Source organism: Cuculus canorus, chromosome 1 (assembly GCF_017976375.1).
Source record: "Cuculus canorus isolate bCucCan1 chromosome 1, bCucCan1.pri, whole genome shotgun sequence".
NCBI classification, from domain to species: Eukaryota; Metazoa; Chordata; class Aves; order Cuculiformes; family Cuculidae; genus Cuculus; species Cuculus canorus.
The window spans coordinates 180,827,092-180,845,491 of NC_071401.1; the positions used below are offsets into that span (position 1 = coordinate 180,827,092).

The window sequence follows — 18,400 nt, forward strand, 5'->3', positions numbered from 1 at the left end:
ACAGTGTAGCTGATGTGCGTTGTCTTCCCCAGACAAAACAGACGGTATTGTTCTATTATCATCCACAGTTATTTTAATGTACTGTGTCCATCTGTGTTAAGATATATTACATGGTTTCATGGAATTTACAGTTCACTCCTGCAGTAACTCGATTTCACTGTTTGGTCTCTGGAGATTTTGCAAAATGTCAAGCTGTAGCTTGAAAAAGAAAAGTGAAATCTACTGGAAACTAATACTTATGACCATTTCATGCCTGATCTGCTTTGTGGTGGTGTTTAGAAGCTAGGTACTGTTCATCCTACAACAGGTAAAGAACAGAAAGAATCCTGTAATTCAGATAAAAGTCAGAAAATGTGTGTTTACAAATTATTACTCACCATCATGTAGTGTTTACTAATTATTCCTGGTCATAGTGTGGAAGATCTGTAGTGGATTTTTAGAGTTCCAATTTTTCTGCCTTTATTGTCTAAATAGGAATAAAATAGTGTTACTCCAAATAGAATCATTATTCTTACTTAATTTTTAACAGCAATACCATAAAATATTTTATTAAATACAAGAACTGTTACATAAAGCCTATTTTATTAAAGCGAGCAAAGATAAAAATTTTAAGTTTTATCCCAATTTGCCACTTTTATGCCCAGTATCAGAATGTCCAGAGTAGAAGTTAATGGAGATTTCACTTTCTTGAGCTTTAAACATTTGATGGAGGCTCATCATGCTGAATTTTTCCCTGTCTTAACCTGTGGTTCTTGTCCACCTAATGTCTAGGATTCCTTTACTACTGGTATTGAAGTTCCCGTAACTGTTCCACTTGGAGACCTCATGTCAGTGCTTGCACTAGTTGGTTTTCTTGGCAACCTCATGCCATAGGGAATAAAATAGAATGCCGAAACCCAGGGCTGAAGTAAGCAAGCAGCTTTCCCATTTATTAATCCTTCATTTATTCTGTAGTTTTTTAAAAGAGGAAAGAATGTAATTGCTTATGTAGCTGAAAAACAGAGTTGGTAGGGTGGGAACGGAAGAGTACCAGAAAACTGAATTACAGGAGCAGTTCAGGTTATTAAGAAAGACAAAAGCCATGTGAAGACCTAGAATTAGTCCATTGAAAAAATAAAGAAATGAAAACAACCCTTTAAATACTCAGGAAGATATGTAAGTGGGATGTAATGATGTACTCATGCTACTTTGTCATGAACATGAATGCAGACACGAGAGTGTTCTGCATGCTTTGGTCTCCTAAAAGCAAAGAATAGGGTCAAGAAGTATGTAGCATTTACTGCTGTTGTTTAAAGCTAGAGAAGACAAAGTTGTGAAGATAGTTTCAGCAGGGGTGAGGCTGCAGTACCACTTTCTAAATCTCGTTCAGCATCTATTAACTTCAAAGTGATTGTAAGTACATTCACAGATGTGAGAGTTATGGGAAGGCACTAAAAGTTCAAGGTCAAAGATGATAAAATGGACAATGAAGATAAATAGATAGAAGACAGAGCCAAAGGGAGATAAACTCTATAGGTATATCTGAGAAGGCTCTCTTTGCCTGTGGGAAGCACTTTTCTCATTCAGTCAAGTGAAAGACAGACATAAATAATCTTAGCCAAAACAGAAACTCTGGAAAAGAACTTCAGAAGTGCCAAAAGATCCAGATTATCGAAAATAATTTGATTTAAATATAATCTTTTAGGATAGACTGAAACTAAAGTGACCAAAAAAAATATTTAAGAAAGCTGGAGTACTGGTGAACTTCTTATGAAACTCCATAGTGAGAAAGCTCATGGTAATGTGAAGGAAGTACCATCATATAGCTTGACCAGTGGAGCTCCTCTGACGTTAAAGGCAACAAAACATATAACACCAGTACACCACTATAGTGCAAGCCCATGAATGAAAGATGCCATATAATCAATGCACTGAAAGATGAGGAGGATGTAACAAGAAACAAAAATGTTCCCTGACCATACACAAATATGTGTATTTAAAAAAATACGTTATCTGAAATATTGAATTGATTTTGGTGTGAATTGAATTTGGTTAAGTGTAACAAAGGAGAAATAATTATTTTAAATTGGCGGGTTTTATGTCAGTTTGACAGCGGACACAATTGACAGCTATTTGGTACAAGAGGTATTTCTGTCTTATTTCATTTACCTATTTCCATTAATAGTTGTTTCTATCTACATAGAGAGTGCAATCAGTATGATTTGTTTTTTATCTTTCTTCAGGGATCTCAGAACAGAAAGAGTCAGAACTTTAATATATGTAAATGTCTAAAGAGGGCCCTGCTAAGTATGTAACTAATTTTTAGGGAGTATAATAGGTCACTGATTCTGCACACTGGACATCAAATTAATCTACAAAGAAACAGTCAGTTGTATTGAAAATATAAAAAATCCCGCAGTATGCCAGTCAGTCAAAGAAACAAATGCCCTGTACATCCTCTCTAACACAACTACGCAAATATTTTAAGCTATCGGAAGACAATCTTAAGATCCTTTTGAAGCTAAGTGTGATTTGTAGGAATTAGATTGGGCAGCTTCTCTCCATAAGAGAATCTGAATGGGTGGATTTTACATCTCTGAACGTGCATATTAGGCTCAAAATTACTTTGTAGTCACTTTGCTTTACTTTATCCAGAGCCTTTGCAGCCATGGGGCTGTTAAAGCCTGAACAGAGCGTTTATTATTATATTGCATGGAATAGAGTGTTTATATATCGTTATTTATAATAATTCAAACTTGATGTTAGATCTAGAGATTAATTAGTAAAACTAATATGGTCTGTTTTTCAGGGATAGTAGTAATAAAGCATTGTCCAGAATAGGCTGCTTCCCATAAGAGGCCTTAGATGCTTCTAGTACTGACCTCTAAATTTGTTTTATTAATTTGAGGATTTATTTTAAATCTGTAAACTGTTTGTCTCTTCTTGTTGCCAGTGAATCTTTCCACTTGCTGGCTTTGGCTCTTCTTCTGTGAGGTCTACTTTCCCTCATTCTTTCTGCTGGCTTTGTATCTGTCGTTATTGGCTCAGTTTTTTTATCCTGCCCTCCACATTATGCTTCCTTCACCTTTACCCTTTCTTGTCTGTCTCTCTTTGCCACACAAACTTATGCATCCGTGTATTTTTTCTTTTATCAAGCTTGATGGCTGTGCACATCAATCTTTTAGTCTCTTTTATTTAGCAAGTGGCTGTTGTAGTTATATAGGAGATCTTTGGAGAAGTTGGATGTTTTGATCCCATAATAGCATGCAGTTGTGTACCAAATACTTGGAAATGCAGTCTTAAGAGACCAAATTAGCATGCAGTCCCTTTCGAATGAAGTTGTTGCTAACTTAAGTCCAAAGATGTGGCTAAGTAAGTGATAGATAGTTAGCAAATTATTTTTGTGAAGATCAAATACCACTGGGGTCTCTGCTATTAAACTGCACCTGCAAAATCTGGGGCTGGAAGGAATAATGAATTGATACTCAAATGCAAGGAGCTCAGTAGCATGTTATCTCCCATCAAAATGGGTAAAATCTCAATTGCCTGACTATTTATCCAGATTCTTTGACTTTTAAAATGTGCCTTGAGCTATGTCAATCACATCCGGCAGTACCCACTAACCCAGTTAAAACTTGGCTCACGTCTGTCTGTCTGCTTATGCTCCAGTCGCGGCAATGGATGTGATGTAGAGGTATTCTGTGTTGTATTTTGGTGTGTCGTTTCCTGTATTATGCACTTGATCATAATTCTTCAAATTATTAGGTGTTCAGGATTATACTGTGATATACAATATGTATATTGCAACGTGTATATATGATATCTCTGAATATGAGTAGGACATATGGATATGTAATTTTAGAATGTGCTGCTCTTATAAATCCAGACCAAAACAGTTAACCTAATTTATGTTTGTCAGTAGATACAGAGCGATTCCAAGAGAATCCATATCTTTTTTGTTTGTTGCTCTCTTTGGGCTGTATGATTGTTTTATATACTTCTGTTCTTTAGGTTCATCAGTTGCCTTTCTCCAAACTGCCCAAGAATCTAACTGTGCTTTAAACTGTACTGCCAGTTTTCACATTTAAAAGCCTTCACAGTAATTTGTTAGAGTGCTCTTTCTTTGAAATTCTTTCATAAAATGAAAAGAAGAAGGAAAGATTGCTGTTCCCTGTATGCCGTATCTCCAGGTATCCTGTAAATAATAAATCCGGTGTTTTGTTTTATTAATCTTTTTAACTGTATCCTAAAGTCATAGTAACACTCTCCAGTAAGTAAGAGGGCTTTCATTTTACTAATTGTTCTTCCAGATGCAGTGTCAGTCCATCATCAGGTGCACATCTAACCTGTGCATGTGATTATTTTTGTTACTGCAGACCTCCTACAAGCCTCAGAAACCGGCGATTTTTTGCCTAAAAGTTGTTCATCACAGCTGATTTTATGTTTTTTGGCCCTGTTTTTCATTCTTCTACAGAATGTTCTGTGGAAACAGGAACAGTACATCTTGTGTTGATCTTTGAGGCTTTGCTATCAGTTTCCTCAAGAGTCATGGCAAAGAACAGCCTATCTTCTCTTTCTCTTAACTCAGAAGAAAGGAACCATCCAACCCCAGACTTCAAGATTTGACGTCACAAGTAAATGAAGTTAACGGTAGAATCTGTGATCTGATATAGACAGCACTAATGCAAGCACAGTTCTTGTGTTTGCAGATCTGAGATACAAGATACATTTAACCTGCTGTGGGAAATTGTCCTGGTTTCAACAGGATTGTTTCTAATGGCCTTTTATCACAGTTAGTCCTGTTTCAGGACAGTAATTGTCCAAAAAAAAAAAACAGAAAACACAGAAAGCAAAATGCTTATAACATGAAAATTATATTAGGGTTTCTATAAGACAAGCCTCGTATAAGATGCTACCTGTCTGGCCTATATAGCAAACTTAGACAGGATCTGGAACCCCAGTGTGCTTGAACTGTTTTTTTCAACCTGGAAAGAGAAACACAATTTGAATAGTCATCTAATATTGCAATGCAGAGATCTTATATGTGTGCGTATTTGTCCTAAATCAGAACATCTCCCAGATTCTTGTAGATGGTGGAGGACGTAACACATTAGGGAATAAAAATCCTTTGGAAGTAGGAATTTATTTTCTACTGGCCGCTTTCATAAGAGAAAAACATCTCTGGCATCCTGAATACATAGATGTTCACTTTTTGTGTTTTTACATGACAAGTAATCATGTTTGGAAATTGTCATCACAGCATGAAATGTAGAGCAGATCCTGTACAAGATTTGCTCCTCTTTCACTTCCTTCAAAGACTGGACTTTGAGGGAAGTGGATGACAGTGCTTCAGAAGTGAGGAGTTGAGTATCATCTTCTTAATCTGTATCCTTGGAGTAATTTACTCAGAAATCCTAAGAAAATAAGAACATTTATGGATTTAATGGAAATTCAAGCAGCGTACATAAATAACAGGCAAGACTTCATTAAACAGTTGCTTTTGAGATTCATAACATTTGGCATGCAGGTACAGTTGTGTCGTTGTGAGAACATCAGCAAAGATGGTAGAATTTATCTAAATTCTGTTTGGTAATGAAATACAAAAAAAATATTTTTGTCATTTTAGAAATGCCTTTAACATTAGCCTTTATCTATAGGCAGTTTTACATGTTTCTCAAAGGTTTTTTTAAGATTATACATGAATTAGAAACATTCTACCATACTCACAGATGTGCTTTGAAGTTTTAAAGATGTAATGAACCCAGAAATGTTAAATGAGAGCTGTCCTCCAGTATGTATTCTAAAGCATTGACTTAACACAGGAAACCAAGGAAAACGGGTAAGTTGATGCATTGTTTTATTGCTTTCTATTTTGTATGAATCCTTAGGATTTTATTAAATGACTCAAACATGATAGTTACTGAAAAGTGTGCTCTGCATAGCTGGTAAATATGAAAAGGAAGAGGAAACATGGCTATGTAAGATGTCCTTAGAGGATTCAATGACAATCAGTATCAATATTTCTTAAGTATGTTTTAGTGGATAAATGAGTCATGAAAGTTAGAGATTTAAAATTATTTTCTATAATTGATCTATAGAGAAGGAATGGGTTTCCTGTATTCAGAAACAAAAGAGAAAGCAGCGGTGGCTTATCAGATTGGAAAGAACAGGGAGCTATGAATGATACTGAGGGCTCAAGTAATCAGACACCAGAGAAGGAAGCTGAATTGTGGAATGGGAACTGAAGGTTAAGAAGCTTGGGAGGCCCTGGGAAGGAATAAACTTGTGTTGGGAACATCCACACTTGTTGTAAGCCTTTGTGGTGTGCAGTGTATTCAGGACAGTTCTTCTTGCAGACGTCTGTCTCCATTTCATTTTCTGTCTCTCTCCCACATTACTTGACATTCCCTCTCAACCTCCCCACATCTTCACAGCCCACACCCATCCTTCACTCTGGAAGAAACCATTTTTACAGCCCCAGCTTTCCAATTCATAGCCTCAGCATCTGTTGACGCCTGTCCTTTTCTTTTGGCCACCTCTGGCCACTGCCCCCTGTCCTTGCCCACTCTGGCTCCTGGGCTGTTCACACAGGGAGAAAGCACCTTGTCTTTTGGCATGGTATAGATATTGCACTTGGAGAATTCTCTGAAAAAAATGCTGTGGTAACATACCTGCCTTCCCTTCTTTTCTCAATACCTTTTCTGATACCTTCGTTTCTCAATAAAACGAAAGAGAGCAAGTTCATAAGAGGTTGAGAGCAAAATTGTACTTGCTCGAGTTTAGTCATAATGCCTAGCCAAATTCTCTTACTTTTACGATCCCAGTCAATCTGTATTAACAAAAAATGTAGATTAGCAAGCATATTCTGTGTGATTTCTGTTGTGGTAGAACTCTGAGAAATGCAAAATAAAGTAAGCCAAGTTTTATCAAGCACAGAGAAGAGTATACTGAATGCAGAATTTTGATTTGTCTGTTATTTGAGCTCTGTGATATAGTTTACATGAAGTACTTGATGAATGAGAAAGTAAGAATGATGCTTTCATCTTAAAGATTGAATCATCCTTTTTTTTAGGTCCAATTATGGAGTAACATGTGCAAAAAGGAAAGTAAAAAAAAATATATTTATGTTAAATACCTTGGCATTAAGGATTTGTTTTGCATTTGGCCAGTAATCTCTAAGGTAAGAGTTGGGTAGCTAATGTCAGCTAACACATAATATTATAACTCATTTGTGACTGTGCCATGCAGCAGAAACAGTAGGAGATGCATAGCAGTAGAAACAAGAAAAACATAAATTTAACACAATAAACTTACATTGAAAGTGCTTTAGGGAACAAGCTTACTTAATTGAAGAGGACATAAGCACATGTTTATCTGCTGTGTTTAATAGAGAATGTGTAATGCATTCCTAAAAATAAGCATATACTTAAAGAGCTTAACTGACGCGAAGGTAATAACTTAACAGGAGTCATGGAATAAAAGCCGGTGTATTTCTGAAATATATAATTAAAGGATCTTATTTTACAGTCATAAAAAGTAAAGGTCTCTCATACTTAAGACAAATGTATGTTTAACATGTAGCGTTGTTCCTCCAGATTTCCCAGTGATACACTTAACTTCTTTCAATTTTCTGCCCTCATCCTTTCATCCTTAATTATTTGTTTAAGAGCTACAAGACTTAGCAGTAAATAAGTAAACTCATTGGTAAGGTTTGTGAGTATTGCACCATGTACATTATTTTTCTGTGTTACAACACAGTAGAATGAGTTAAAACATCACCCCTCAATGCCACAGCATTCTTTAAAGATGCAGCCTTCAAGCTATTCTAGGTGTTAGATATCCAGACATCAGGATGAGTTGGATCCATAGTAGTAGTATGGGGAAAAATGTATACCTTTAAAATTCCAGTTTAAGTTATTAATGTTGGAATGGATTTTTTTTTTCAAAATAGCCCCGCTTAGGTTTAACCTTTAAGGTATCAAAATATTTACATAGGTCTAAAACTGCTGCAGCTCATTATAATTATTTAACTAGATAAAACAGACCTGTTGCATCAGTGCATTCTCTTCAAACTTCAATAAAACAAAGACTTCTGCTTCTTTTACTTGCTATTGGAATCAAAGGATGACATGCTGAATTTCTGAGTCTAGTCATTCTTTGTAAAAATGTTGCCCTGTCATCCATTTAAGTGTCTATCACTAAAACGTTTTTAATTAGAGTGAATGCTAGTACTTACCTGATTTGTTTTAATACAGAAATATGTTTCTGCAGCACAGGAACATGGTTCTGTTGTCCCTCAACAGACATGCAAATTCAGGGCTAAAAAAATCCTGGGTCAACTAAGAGGGCAATCTAACTTGTTTTCTAGATCATTTCCTTGGCAGTCAAGTACCTAACTAGTTTTCAGAAACTGTAGGTGAATGTTTCTTTGTATATCTGTCTGTAGTTTTAAAAATATGCCTTTTTTTTTTTTTTCTGTTTACCAGAAACTAATAACCAGTTAGTCATTAATGAGTCACTAGAGTAAAGAGTAAAAGAGTCACTAGAGTAAAAGAGTGCTTGTGTAATAAATGGCTAAACTTTAGATACTTTTAATAATCTAATAAATACAAACCAGTTGTAAAGTACTATTTTGTATCAAATTGTAATTTCTGTCTCAAAGCACTATAGTAAGATAAAAAATAAAGCAGTATTACTTTATAAATAAGAAATATATCTAACTTAATTAAATGGAAAAAAATAGCAAATTTAAATGTACATTTCATAATAACTAAAAGGAACAACTAATTTAATGTAAGAACTCATGTTTTATTGAGGAGCAGTGTAACCTAATGGTTAAATGAATCATTGACAATGAGCTTTTTCTTAGGCAAATACACAGCAAGATTAAAAATCTGCTATTTAAATCCAGGGTTCTTGTATGCTGGTTTAAATTGTCATTAAAACTGATGATTTAAACAATGTGATTTAAATCAATTTATCATTTTAAATGGCCAAATAAGATCTTTGTGAGAAAACAAAATGTATAGCCAAGGGACCAGAACAACTGTCTTTGAGCTTCCCCCTACTCCTCTGCTTTTGATAAATACATCACAAGTCCTTAAAAGTACATTACCTTTACCTGACACAAATATGATAAAGAAGAGTTCATTTTCCCCTCCACATTTTTCAGTGTGTGCAATATGCTAAGTAGTTGTTCGGGGATTTAAATTAAAAAAATATGTGGGTTGGACAGGTAACAGACTGGTCTGAAGCAGCTCACTCCCAGAAATGTGGGTCAGTTTGCCTTGTGGTGAAATCTAAAATCTCTCTGTATTTGTTCTGTTATTTTGGTGTGACATATGACAGTCTCTGTTTCTGAAATTTATCTGGGTCATTAAACACTGAGAAGTGAGGTTTCAGGTATTTTTAAAGGCATCTCTTAGGGTGATATTTCTGAAGGCCATGGGTGCCTTGAGGCTCACTCCTGAGCCAACCGAGGGAAGTAGACTTCCATGATCTTGCATGCGACTGGGAAGGTGGAGTTATATTGTGCTCCTTTGGTTGGCTGTGGAGCCAACAAACCTCAAGTGATTTCTTTCTTGCAGATAGTCAGCCTGAAGCTGCAGGATGTGAGCACATGGCTCCTGCAAAGATCCCGCATGGGGGATACCCTCCAGCTGCTGAGCACGGGGTAGGTGAGAAGCAGTGAGGTGCCCTGAGCTGTGCCACCAGCCTGTCTTGCTGTGCTTTGCTCAGCTGCAGGGCAGGGACACTGGCGGCTGCACCACTGCACCTCTCATCCGAGCCCTCAGCAGCTGTTAAGGGGTCTGGGAAGTTAGAACGAGGCAAGGTGGGAGAAGGTACTAGGCGTTGGGTTGGTGAGGGGTGATGAAAGGGGCCGAAGGGCTGGAGGGATTGGGTAAGGACAGGAGAACTTGGAGGGAAGTAGCTGTGAGACGGGAGAGGCCAGCCAGGGCCAGGAGGATGGAGTGGGTTTGGGCAGTGAGCAGCAGACCAGGATGAGGGGAAGGACAGAAGGGAGTGGAAAAAGAAAGGGAAGATTTGTGGCCTGAATCATGTTTTCTGATGTGCTTTTTCATTACTGCTGTCTTAAAGTATTCACTGCATCCTCCCAGTGCCAACTTCTTTTTTTCTGATAAAAAATATACTCAATTTACTAAGTAATAAACATTATAATAATGTGTTTAGAGCGTTATACTTGTAAACAGTACTTACAGTCACAGTATGTATGCGAGAGTGAATTAAGTATTTTTTAAACTGCCCCTCTTCAGCACTGCACACTTCCTTGCCTTAGTTCTTTGCCTTCTTGAGGCTAATGCTTCTATAGTTGAAGCTGTGAACATTGTCACAGGAACTGCAGAAATCAGTGTAAAACTTCATGTCGTGCAGCCATGACACAGTAGTGCTTATCAGAGGTGTGATCTCCCATAATCTGAACAACCTGTAGTAATTTGGATGTAGAAGCTGCTCAGTACTGAGATGGGATAGGGCCTTATGAGCCGGTTGTCCTCCTTCCTTCTCTTGTCGAGGAGTTGTCAGGTGCTGAGTTGGAGTCTTTCACAGACACAAAACACACTGCAGCAACAGACCTGAGTAGGTAAAATTAAGACTGAAATGACAGTATGGAAAGGTATATGTAATTAACATGCAGATTCATACTGAAAGACTCTAATAGTTTATATGCTGTGGGTAAAATCTTGTCCCTGTTCAATAGTTTCACCCTAAACCAAAATAAATGTTTCCAATATTAAGAAGGCAAGCAAAGAAAACCCTTCATGTTTCAAGTATTTAACTAATTATGTATTGATACATACATTTTTTATTCTATATTTTGATTTTACAGGAATTGTACAGTCTTACATAAATATTGGGAAATCCTTCCATAACTGATTCCTTCCGGTACCTATGCTGTCTCACCTTATGGAAATCATAGAAATTATTGAAGAGGCAGTTTTAGCTAGCTGTGCTTATCAAGTTTATAGAAGAGTTTCTCATCAAATGAAAATCAAGGTAATGTTTTTGCTCTGAAGCCACTCAAAACAGAGGTGAATTTTAATACAGTAGCTCTGCCATCTGTAAGAATTTTTAATAGTGAGCCAAAATTAAAACAGATTGAAAGAGAGAAAGGGGTTAAAATGAATAGCTGTAGTGCAGTACACTGCATCTGATTTCAGCACAAACACTATTATAGGGTTGGGGTTTTTTTAAAAATGTTTTTATTAATCTCTGAAAATGACAGGTGTCAAGAGCCTTTTGTGATACACATACAAAAACCTTGTGGTCAAGAGGTCATATCACTGCAATGTATTAGGCAGCAGCCTTCTCTCTTGTGGAATTTTCCTTGTTTGAAGTGTTTCCAGTGAAAGATGCTTGCTGTAATGCACATCAGTAAAATGATCTATTTGGGAGCAGCTTTACATGGTAAAGAAAGCTATGAGAATACTTTTCGTATTGTGTATGTCTTCCTTCTTAACAATTGCATGTTCTGAACTCTCTGGGATGCTGTAAAACACATAAAGGATATGTGGCTTACGAAAATGTGTGTTTCTTGGGATTTAATTTTATAAATATTGTTGTGAAAACAGTTTGGTTTTGTTTTGTTTTTCCCTTTTACTCTTTAAAGAGACTTCTGATACCTTGAATTTGTAGCTGTGTATTTCACTGTTTTGTCTTTCAGTATTTTCCTTGTATTTTCCTCACTGGCTGTGAGCACCACACCTCATAAGAAAATAAATGTAGTATTCAAATTAAGGCTTTTATGCAGAGAGAGAGAAAACAAAAATGGAATGGTTTGAAAACTTGCTTTGCTGTACTTAAAGTGAATGTGGTTGATATTTTAAGACGGCCGGGTATCAGGACATTTTCAGAGGCTCCCCTTGAGTTCTGTGAGCCAAATGGACGAATACTTACAGCTGCACTTTGTCTTTGAGAACATCAAAGCTTGGGCATATACCTGCCTGGGCAAGTATTTTCAGTCAAATTACATAATAGGCTATGTAATCATTCAGGAAAAAACAATCCTAGACCAATAGTGGGGAAGATTTTGAACATTTATATAAAGTTCAGTTTTGAAAATGTGCCTTTTTTTGACACATCACTCTCCAAAGAGGTTCGGCCCAGAACCTCGAGAAATAGTTGTATGCTGTGACGATCCTCCTAGAGACAGTTTATTTTCTTTTTTTGTTCAGTTGTTTTAGGTAGGTGTGGAGAAGGCAGATTAGTGACAAAATTGCAAAGATACGTTATAAACCAGCTTTGAGATACCCACATCAAAGTAGGGTCTCTAGTTAGGGATTTAGGAAAGCTGGATTATAAAAATAGGAGCCAGTCAATTGTTCCTAAAGTGCCCTGAGGGGAGGGGGAAGTGCTCGCTCAGCTTTTCCATGCCCCAGCATTATGCATGGGAAGGAACGGGAAAGTCAAGGAGAGTATGATTTTAAAAAGTGAAGTGAGATCAGGAGTGGGATTTTTCTCTTTCTGACAGAAGCAGGTTTGTTGTGTTCCTCTGAACCAGGATGAAGAACAGTACTGCTTGCATCATGTGGGCTTTGATGCAGGAAAGTTCCGCAAGATTTATATTGCAGATTGGTAGGAAGTGATATTTTGGGTTTTGAAATAATATTCTTAATTTCCTTTTGCTTCTGGCTGTGCTTGTGTAGCATGTTTACATGTGTAAGCAACTGACGATTTAAAAATAATTGTCTTGCTAGTCTTTATTGAATCAAGAGAAAGGAATAGAGGAGACAACAAGAATTCAGGATGGAATATTATGCTGGTTACCAGGGCTGAAGACTTGGGCAAAAGATAATTTTTGTTTGTTTGTTTAGAAGTCTTAAAAAACACAGTAATCTTCGATGAGACTGGTAGAACACTGCAGAGGCAGGATTGGCTACTGCATCTATAGGAAGAGTAAGAGGAATGCACAGAAGATAGGGGATGGTGGTTACAGGGAATAGGAAGGCAGCAAATATGCAAAGAATGAAAGAAAGGCTTTTGAGAATAATGAAGTGTAGAGGAATCCATAGGACACTTTACAAATGGTATTTAAAAAAACCCAAAACTCAGTATTATATATCCAGTCTACAATTTAATGATAGCTCTGCTGTCAGTAGTTTGAGAAACAAAGACTAGTAACGAGTATGAAAAGGAAAAATGGAAAACTATATCTGGGAATGAACTGTTTAGGAATTCCACTGTGCTTCTGATTGCTGTATAAAGCCTGTTTCTCACTGTTATCTCATTTTATGGTATTCCCCAGAATGCACAAAACGTTAGATGTCAAGATCATAGCAGTGAAATAGAGATGTTGTGAACTTCTGTTCCTAGTTAAACAGTCTATCTCTAACAGCCTGCTGAAAAGTGTTATTTTGATGCATTTTTATGTATGGTGATCTTTAGGGGTAAAACTAGAGGGCTAGCTGTTACAGCTAGAGTGGGATGGGAATGAAAATTAGAGTTTAGCTTTGTGTTCTGTGAGGATGAACAATTTGGAGAATAGACCAATTCTGAAACTCAAGTGTAATATCTTTGCCAACATTAAACATGTGATCACCATTCTGGTAGCTGCAACAGGAAAAAGAGAGACCAAACACAGAAATGATTGTTGCAGTTTCTTAGCTTTAACCATTTTTAAATAGCAGAATATCAAAACCCATGTGGAACAAGAAAAAAATCCATAAGAACTGATTTGCTAAAGGAAAGGCAATGCAGAAAGAAGGACAAAGAAGTACACAGAGACAAAAAGATATGAGGCAGAAACAGGAGGAAAGAGAGCTTGCAGAAAACAGAATAAGAGATTGTCCTGGAAGTGATATTTTCCCAGTCTGTGAATGACTGAATGTGACAGGATGTTATTGAACAACTAATAAGCAACCACCACAGATCCAGTTAATACAGAAGTACAGTATTCTAGCTTCAGTCATCCTGAAAACTCCCTTCTGACATCATCTGCTATGATACTAGGTTGATGGAAACATACTTAATTTGTACTCCAGCCTTCATACTATATTTGGTCTGTCAGCCTAAGAGTCTGCACACCACTTTTAATGTCAATGGCATTATATAGCTAAGGGCGAAGTTCATATATTTTACCACATCCTGGAGTTGTATTGTGTTATTTTTTATATATAATGAAGATTGGCCCTGGAAGCCTAGGTTCATAGCTTTGATTTACTTAGCAGCTGTATGCTTTCCTTCCATGAATAAAGGTTTACAGAATTATAATACACACAGGAAGAGAATAACATAAATAGTGGTAGTGATTTGGCTTGTGATTGAAGTAAATAAGAAATGGCTAAGACATTTCTCAAGTTACGGATTGTAGAGCTTCTTGACAGTATTGGATGGGATGTACTAGGAAGCTGAAATAATCTTAGATAAGGTAGACAAGTAAGAGCCTGAAGAAATGCATTAAGTCAAATTTCTCTTCCAAGTATTGAAAGCTCTCAAACCCCAAGTTTCTCTGGAAGATGAAACTTTCAGTATTTCTGAGAATAGCGTCCTTGGTCATTAATGTAAGATGGAAGAGTATGCAGATCTTGTAAAAGCTTGTTTGAGCATTAGTGAAATCCAAGTAGTTTTTGGTTCCTGTCCCAACTGTGCTATAGCAGTTTTCCATAACTTTTGTGTTCGTTCATTAGTTTGGAGCTTTTTTGATGTGTTCTCCATTTTACAGAAAGTTGGAGACTGTTTCTGTTTACAAACCTGTTTATTCTGAAAATTATTTGTGTACTGTAGAAGTTGAACATGTACGTTGAATCAAGATTTTAAAATCTCAACACTCAGTATCGCTGAGTGGTTTTTTTTCAGTAGCAATTTTCTGAAAAGTAGTGAGATGGTGATGATTTAGTTTCCCAAAGTGCCTTATTTGATAAGAGAAAGGGCAGGCAGGTAGGTCCAGTCTGATGTAACTAAAACACATTATGGACCACAAAACTGGAAGAAAACATAATATAACTTAAAAAAACCCACAAAACACAACAAAAAAAAAGCCCACAGGGTTAATACACTCTTTTGTTACTTTTCTTTTTTCCTCAGTTTAAGTAATGAGTGTTCTAATTTTATCATACTCTAAGCTGGTAATTTTTTCACGCATAAATATTTCTAAATTTTCATAAGCAGGCTGCTCGGTTTGGCAGCATTGTTATACCAATGTTTTTCATTCACAAATGTCAGTGACTCAAGCAACCAATGACAAAGCTGATATGAGGCGTGTTGTCCAGTTTTAGAAAAAAATGACTGTGCCTGAGAACAGTACTCAATTTATTTTTAGATTAAAATAATCTTAAAATCCTTTAAAGATTACTTCACTTTTTTTTTTTAATATTAGTTCTAAAAGAAAAACAAGCAAGTATAACATATCTTACAGTATTCTTTAGTGCCACTCAGTGTGAAGACTGGAAGTTTGTGTTACAGATTTCCTTTCAAAGTAAAATGAAGATTTCTGTTTATTAGAAGAATTGGAGGATTTTTTAATAGTTGTGTAATATCTCTTCAAAAAAAAATTCAGCTTAGTTGCTACAGCCAATTCATTTACAACAAGTCAGCAGCACAATGTTCTTATAGTGCTGTGTTCATCTGCATGGTCCCACACTTTATTGGTTGTTGATCAGATAAATTTGTATCTGCTCATCCTTCTCTTCCTGGCTTCCAGTTCTGTGTTACAACGGGCTTGATTTTGTTGGGGTAATCTGTGGCTATTTTGGTAGGAAAGATTTATGCTTCATTTTTGCTGCTTGGGTGATGTGAATCAATTGTATTCAGGGATGAATGCAGACCATTGATTTTAGAGGTCTTTGTATCTGCTCAGCACTTTTTAACAGTCTCTTATTTGGGTGTCTTAGGTTTAGGCACCTAAGTTTGAACACGATGTCCTAGATGCATTTGCAGACAGATGAAAGGGGTTGATGGTATTGGTTTTTCATTAAAGCAAGACGATGATTCATTGCTGAGCTGTTATATCCAGGCAAAACAGGCAAAGTGATTCTCATCAGTTAAGCATAACTGCAGTACAAGATCCTAGGAAACCTACCCTGTGCTGTTAACAAAAGACTGACTACATTTTGTCAAAATTTCACTAAGGAAAACTGAACTCTGTCTTCAGAGTAGCATTGTTGGCTTTTTTGTTTCTTTGCATCAAAACATAATCCATACTGGGCAATCAGTTTCAAGTTCCACTTTATATAACTGGCATAATTCTTACATATAAGGAGAAGAACTTTCTGTGGGGTAATGCTAATTCAAAAGTGATACAGAAACCTGTATGGCTAATTATATTTTTAACTATGATGTCTTGTGGCTCATTGATAGGCAGAACTGGAAACAAGTTTGTTTTGCTTTTGTTTATAAAGAAGTTATTACATCACACATGGTAATTTATTGAATTGAATTACAGAACTCTTGATTCACAAAAGCAGGTTAGAGTGGAACTGTGATTGGGTTTCACAAGTCAACTGAGTTTGTGGGTCAGTCTGCCTCTGGCTGATAGCAAAATGTAATCAACGTGTCATCCTAAAATGTACAGACATGCTTTTTCTTTGTCCAAATCCAGGTGTAATCCGTGACTTTTGCTTACTCTGCTAATTTGAATTTGTTTAACAAACCTGTGGCGTAAGTCTTGAAAGCATCAGTCCTAGATGTGTTCATATTGAGTTGTAGAATCATAGAGGTTTGTGTTCGAAGGGACCTTAAAGATCATCTAGTTCCACCCCCCTGCCATGAGCAGGGACACCTTCCACAAGACCAGGCTGCCCAAGGCACCATCCAGGCTGGCCTTGAGTACATCAGTGTAAATATAAATTAAATAAGATTTTCAGAGAAAAAATTATGCCAAGGAATTTCATCAAATATGTATTTGTTAAAAAAACCAAAAAACCGTATTTATTTCAGACTGTAGTAGTTGCAGTGAATGATATTTCTACTGAATGTGACCCAAGCATCACTACAAATTTCTGAATGTCTTCAAATGTGTTTGAAAAGCAGACTTAATAATTAAATAAATAATGAAATAATTAATAATAACATAATTAAAACCTGTAGCATTTCTCAATCACAGTCTTCCAGAGAAATAAAGAAGATGATTTAAGCTTGACTGCATAATTTTTCCTTAAAATACTTCTCATTTTCAGAAGTCTCTGTGATGCTTTTAATATTTTTTGCCATAGCAGTTCCCAGTCGGTGACTAGAAACGTTACGTTCCTTCTTTACTGAAAATTCTGTAAGCCATAGTGGTTTGTAAGAAAGTATCAGTAGCAAGTGCCTGTGATGCACACCACAATGCAGTCTTTTTTTGGTAAATTGAAATAAGCAGAATAAAAATCCTGTGTAAAACGGACTGCTATTAAGGATCTGGTGTGGATGTCCTTTGACAGTGACAGACTTGGAGCGTGTTCCGTCAGTACCCTAAATAAATTGGTACAATAAAAACAATTTTGTATGGTGAGGGTAACCTTAGAGCACTTGATGACCATTGTGAATTACTTATTTTTTTTCTCTTTAATTAAAGATGTTTTACTTCTTAAGTGCTTTATTATGTATTTATTATTATATTACATTTTATTATATGTTCTGTAGCTCTTTGTTTATAAAGTTGAAAATTTGAATAATTTATCTGCTTAAAATAGCTATTATAAATTTATTTCTCTTTGTGAGATAGCCACAAACATTAGTTTCTTCAAATTTAGAGAAGAAAAATGTACAGTGGCACTTACTAACTAAAGATCATGAACCAGATGATTCTAAGAATGTTCTACTCAGCTGCTTAAATAAGACAAATGCAATGTATTAATACTAAGAAAGCTACTGTCCCGTTATATTGTAAGTCTGATGTACACAGAAGCAAGGAGTTTCGTATTAATACTATTTTATTTCTGCCTCATTATAGCTGTTTAATGTAACTAAAGAAATCATAAACCTTTATAATTGTGAAGTACAAAGATTATAATTTATTCTTAATTTACAGTTGTTTCACTTGGGTTCCAACCAAGTTTACAAGTAAAGGATTGAGGCTGCCGTTTGTATAATTTTTAGTATACTGTGTTATACTAAATGATGTAGGTGTAACTCTAGAGATCCTTGGGAGGTGGAGCAGGACTCTTAAAGAGACTAAATTGTTGTGTGAAATATATGTTGTGTGTATATGATTATGTCATCTCAATTTACATGTGAGGACCTTTGATCTGGTTATTACATTGTCATTACTGATATAAGGAGAAACTTCCAACTGAATAGTTATTAAATATTGAAAAGTTCTCAAGATATTATGCGAAATTAAATATTTAATTTTGCATAATATCTTCCCAGAAATGTTTCAGCTGTTTTATATTTCGAGAAGATACTAAAATGTAAGATCTCAATATTGTATGAACTAATAGCTTGACAAATTTCATAAATGCTATTTAAGGCATGTACAATTCTCTAT

General features: G+C 36.0%; 1 protein-coding gene across 13 annotated transcripts in view; it reads left to right on the forward strand.

Moving 5' to 3' along the window:
- Window positions 1–18,400, forward strand: part of FOXP2 (forkhead box P2) — a 417,066-nt gene that overhangs the window by 238,886 nt on the left and 159,780 nt on the right. Inside the window, exons 1-4 of one of the 13 annotated variants that reach the window (XM_054072254.1) lie at window positions 3,940–5,818; window positions 7,052–7,159; window positions 9,567–9,652; window positions 10,826–10,992. The exons of 9 other annotated variants lie outside the window; for them this stretch is intronic. In XM_054072254.1, the coding sequence (XP_053928229.1) occupies window positions 10,888–10,992 (105 nt within the window). In that variant the 5' untranslated portion in view covers window positions 3,940–5,818; window positions 7,052–7,159; window positions 9,567–9,652; window positions 10,826–10,887. Of the gene's footprint in view, window positions 1–3,939; window positions 5,819–6,725; window positions 7,160–9,566; window positions 9,653–10,825; window positions 10,993–18,400 lie in introns of those variants that run through there. 3 more of the 13 variants (XM_054072266.1, XM_054072247.1, XM_054072263.1) reach the window with 3 other exon arrangements.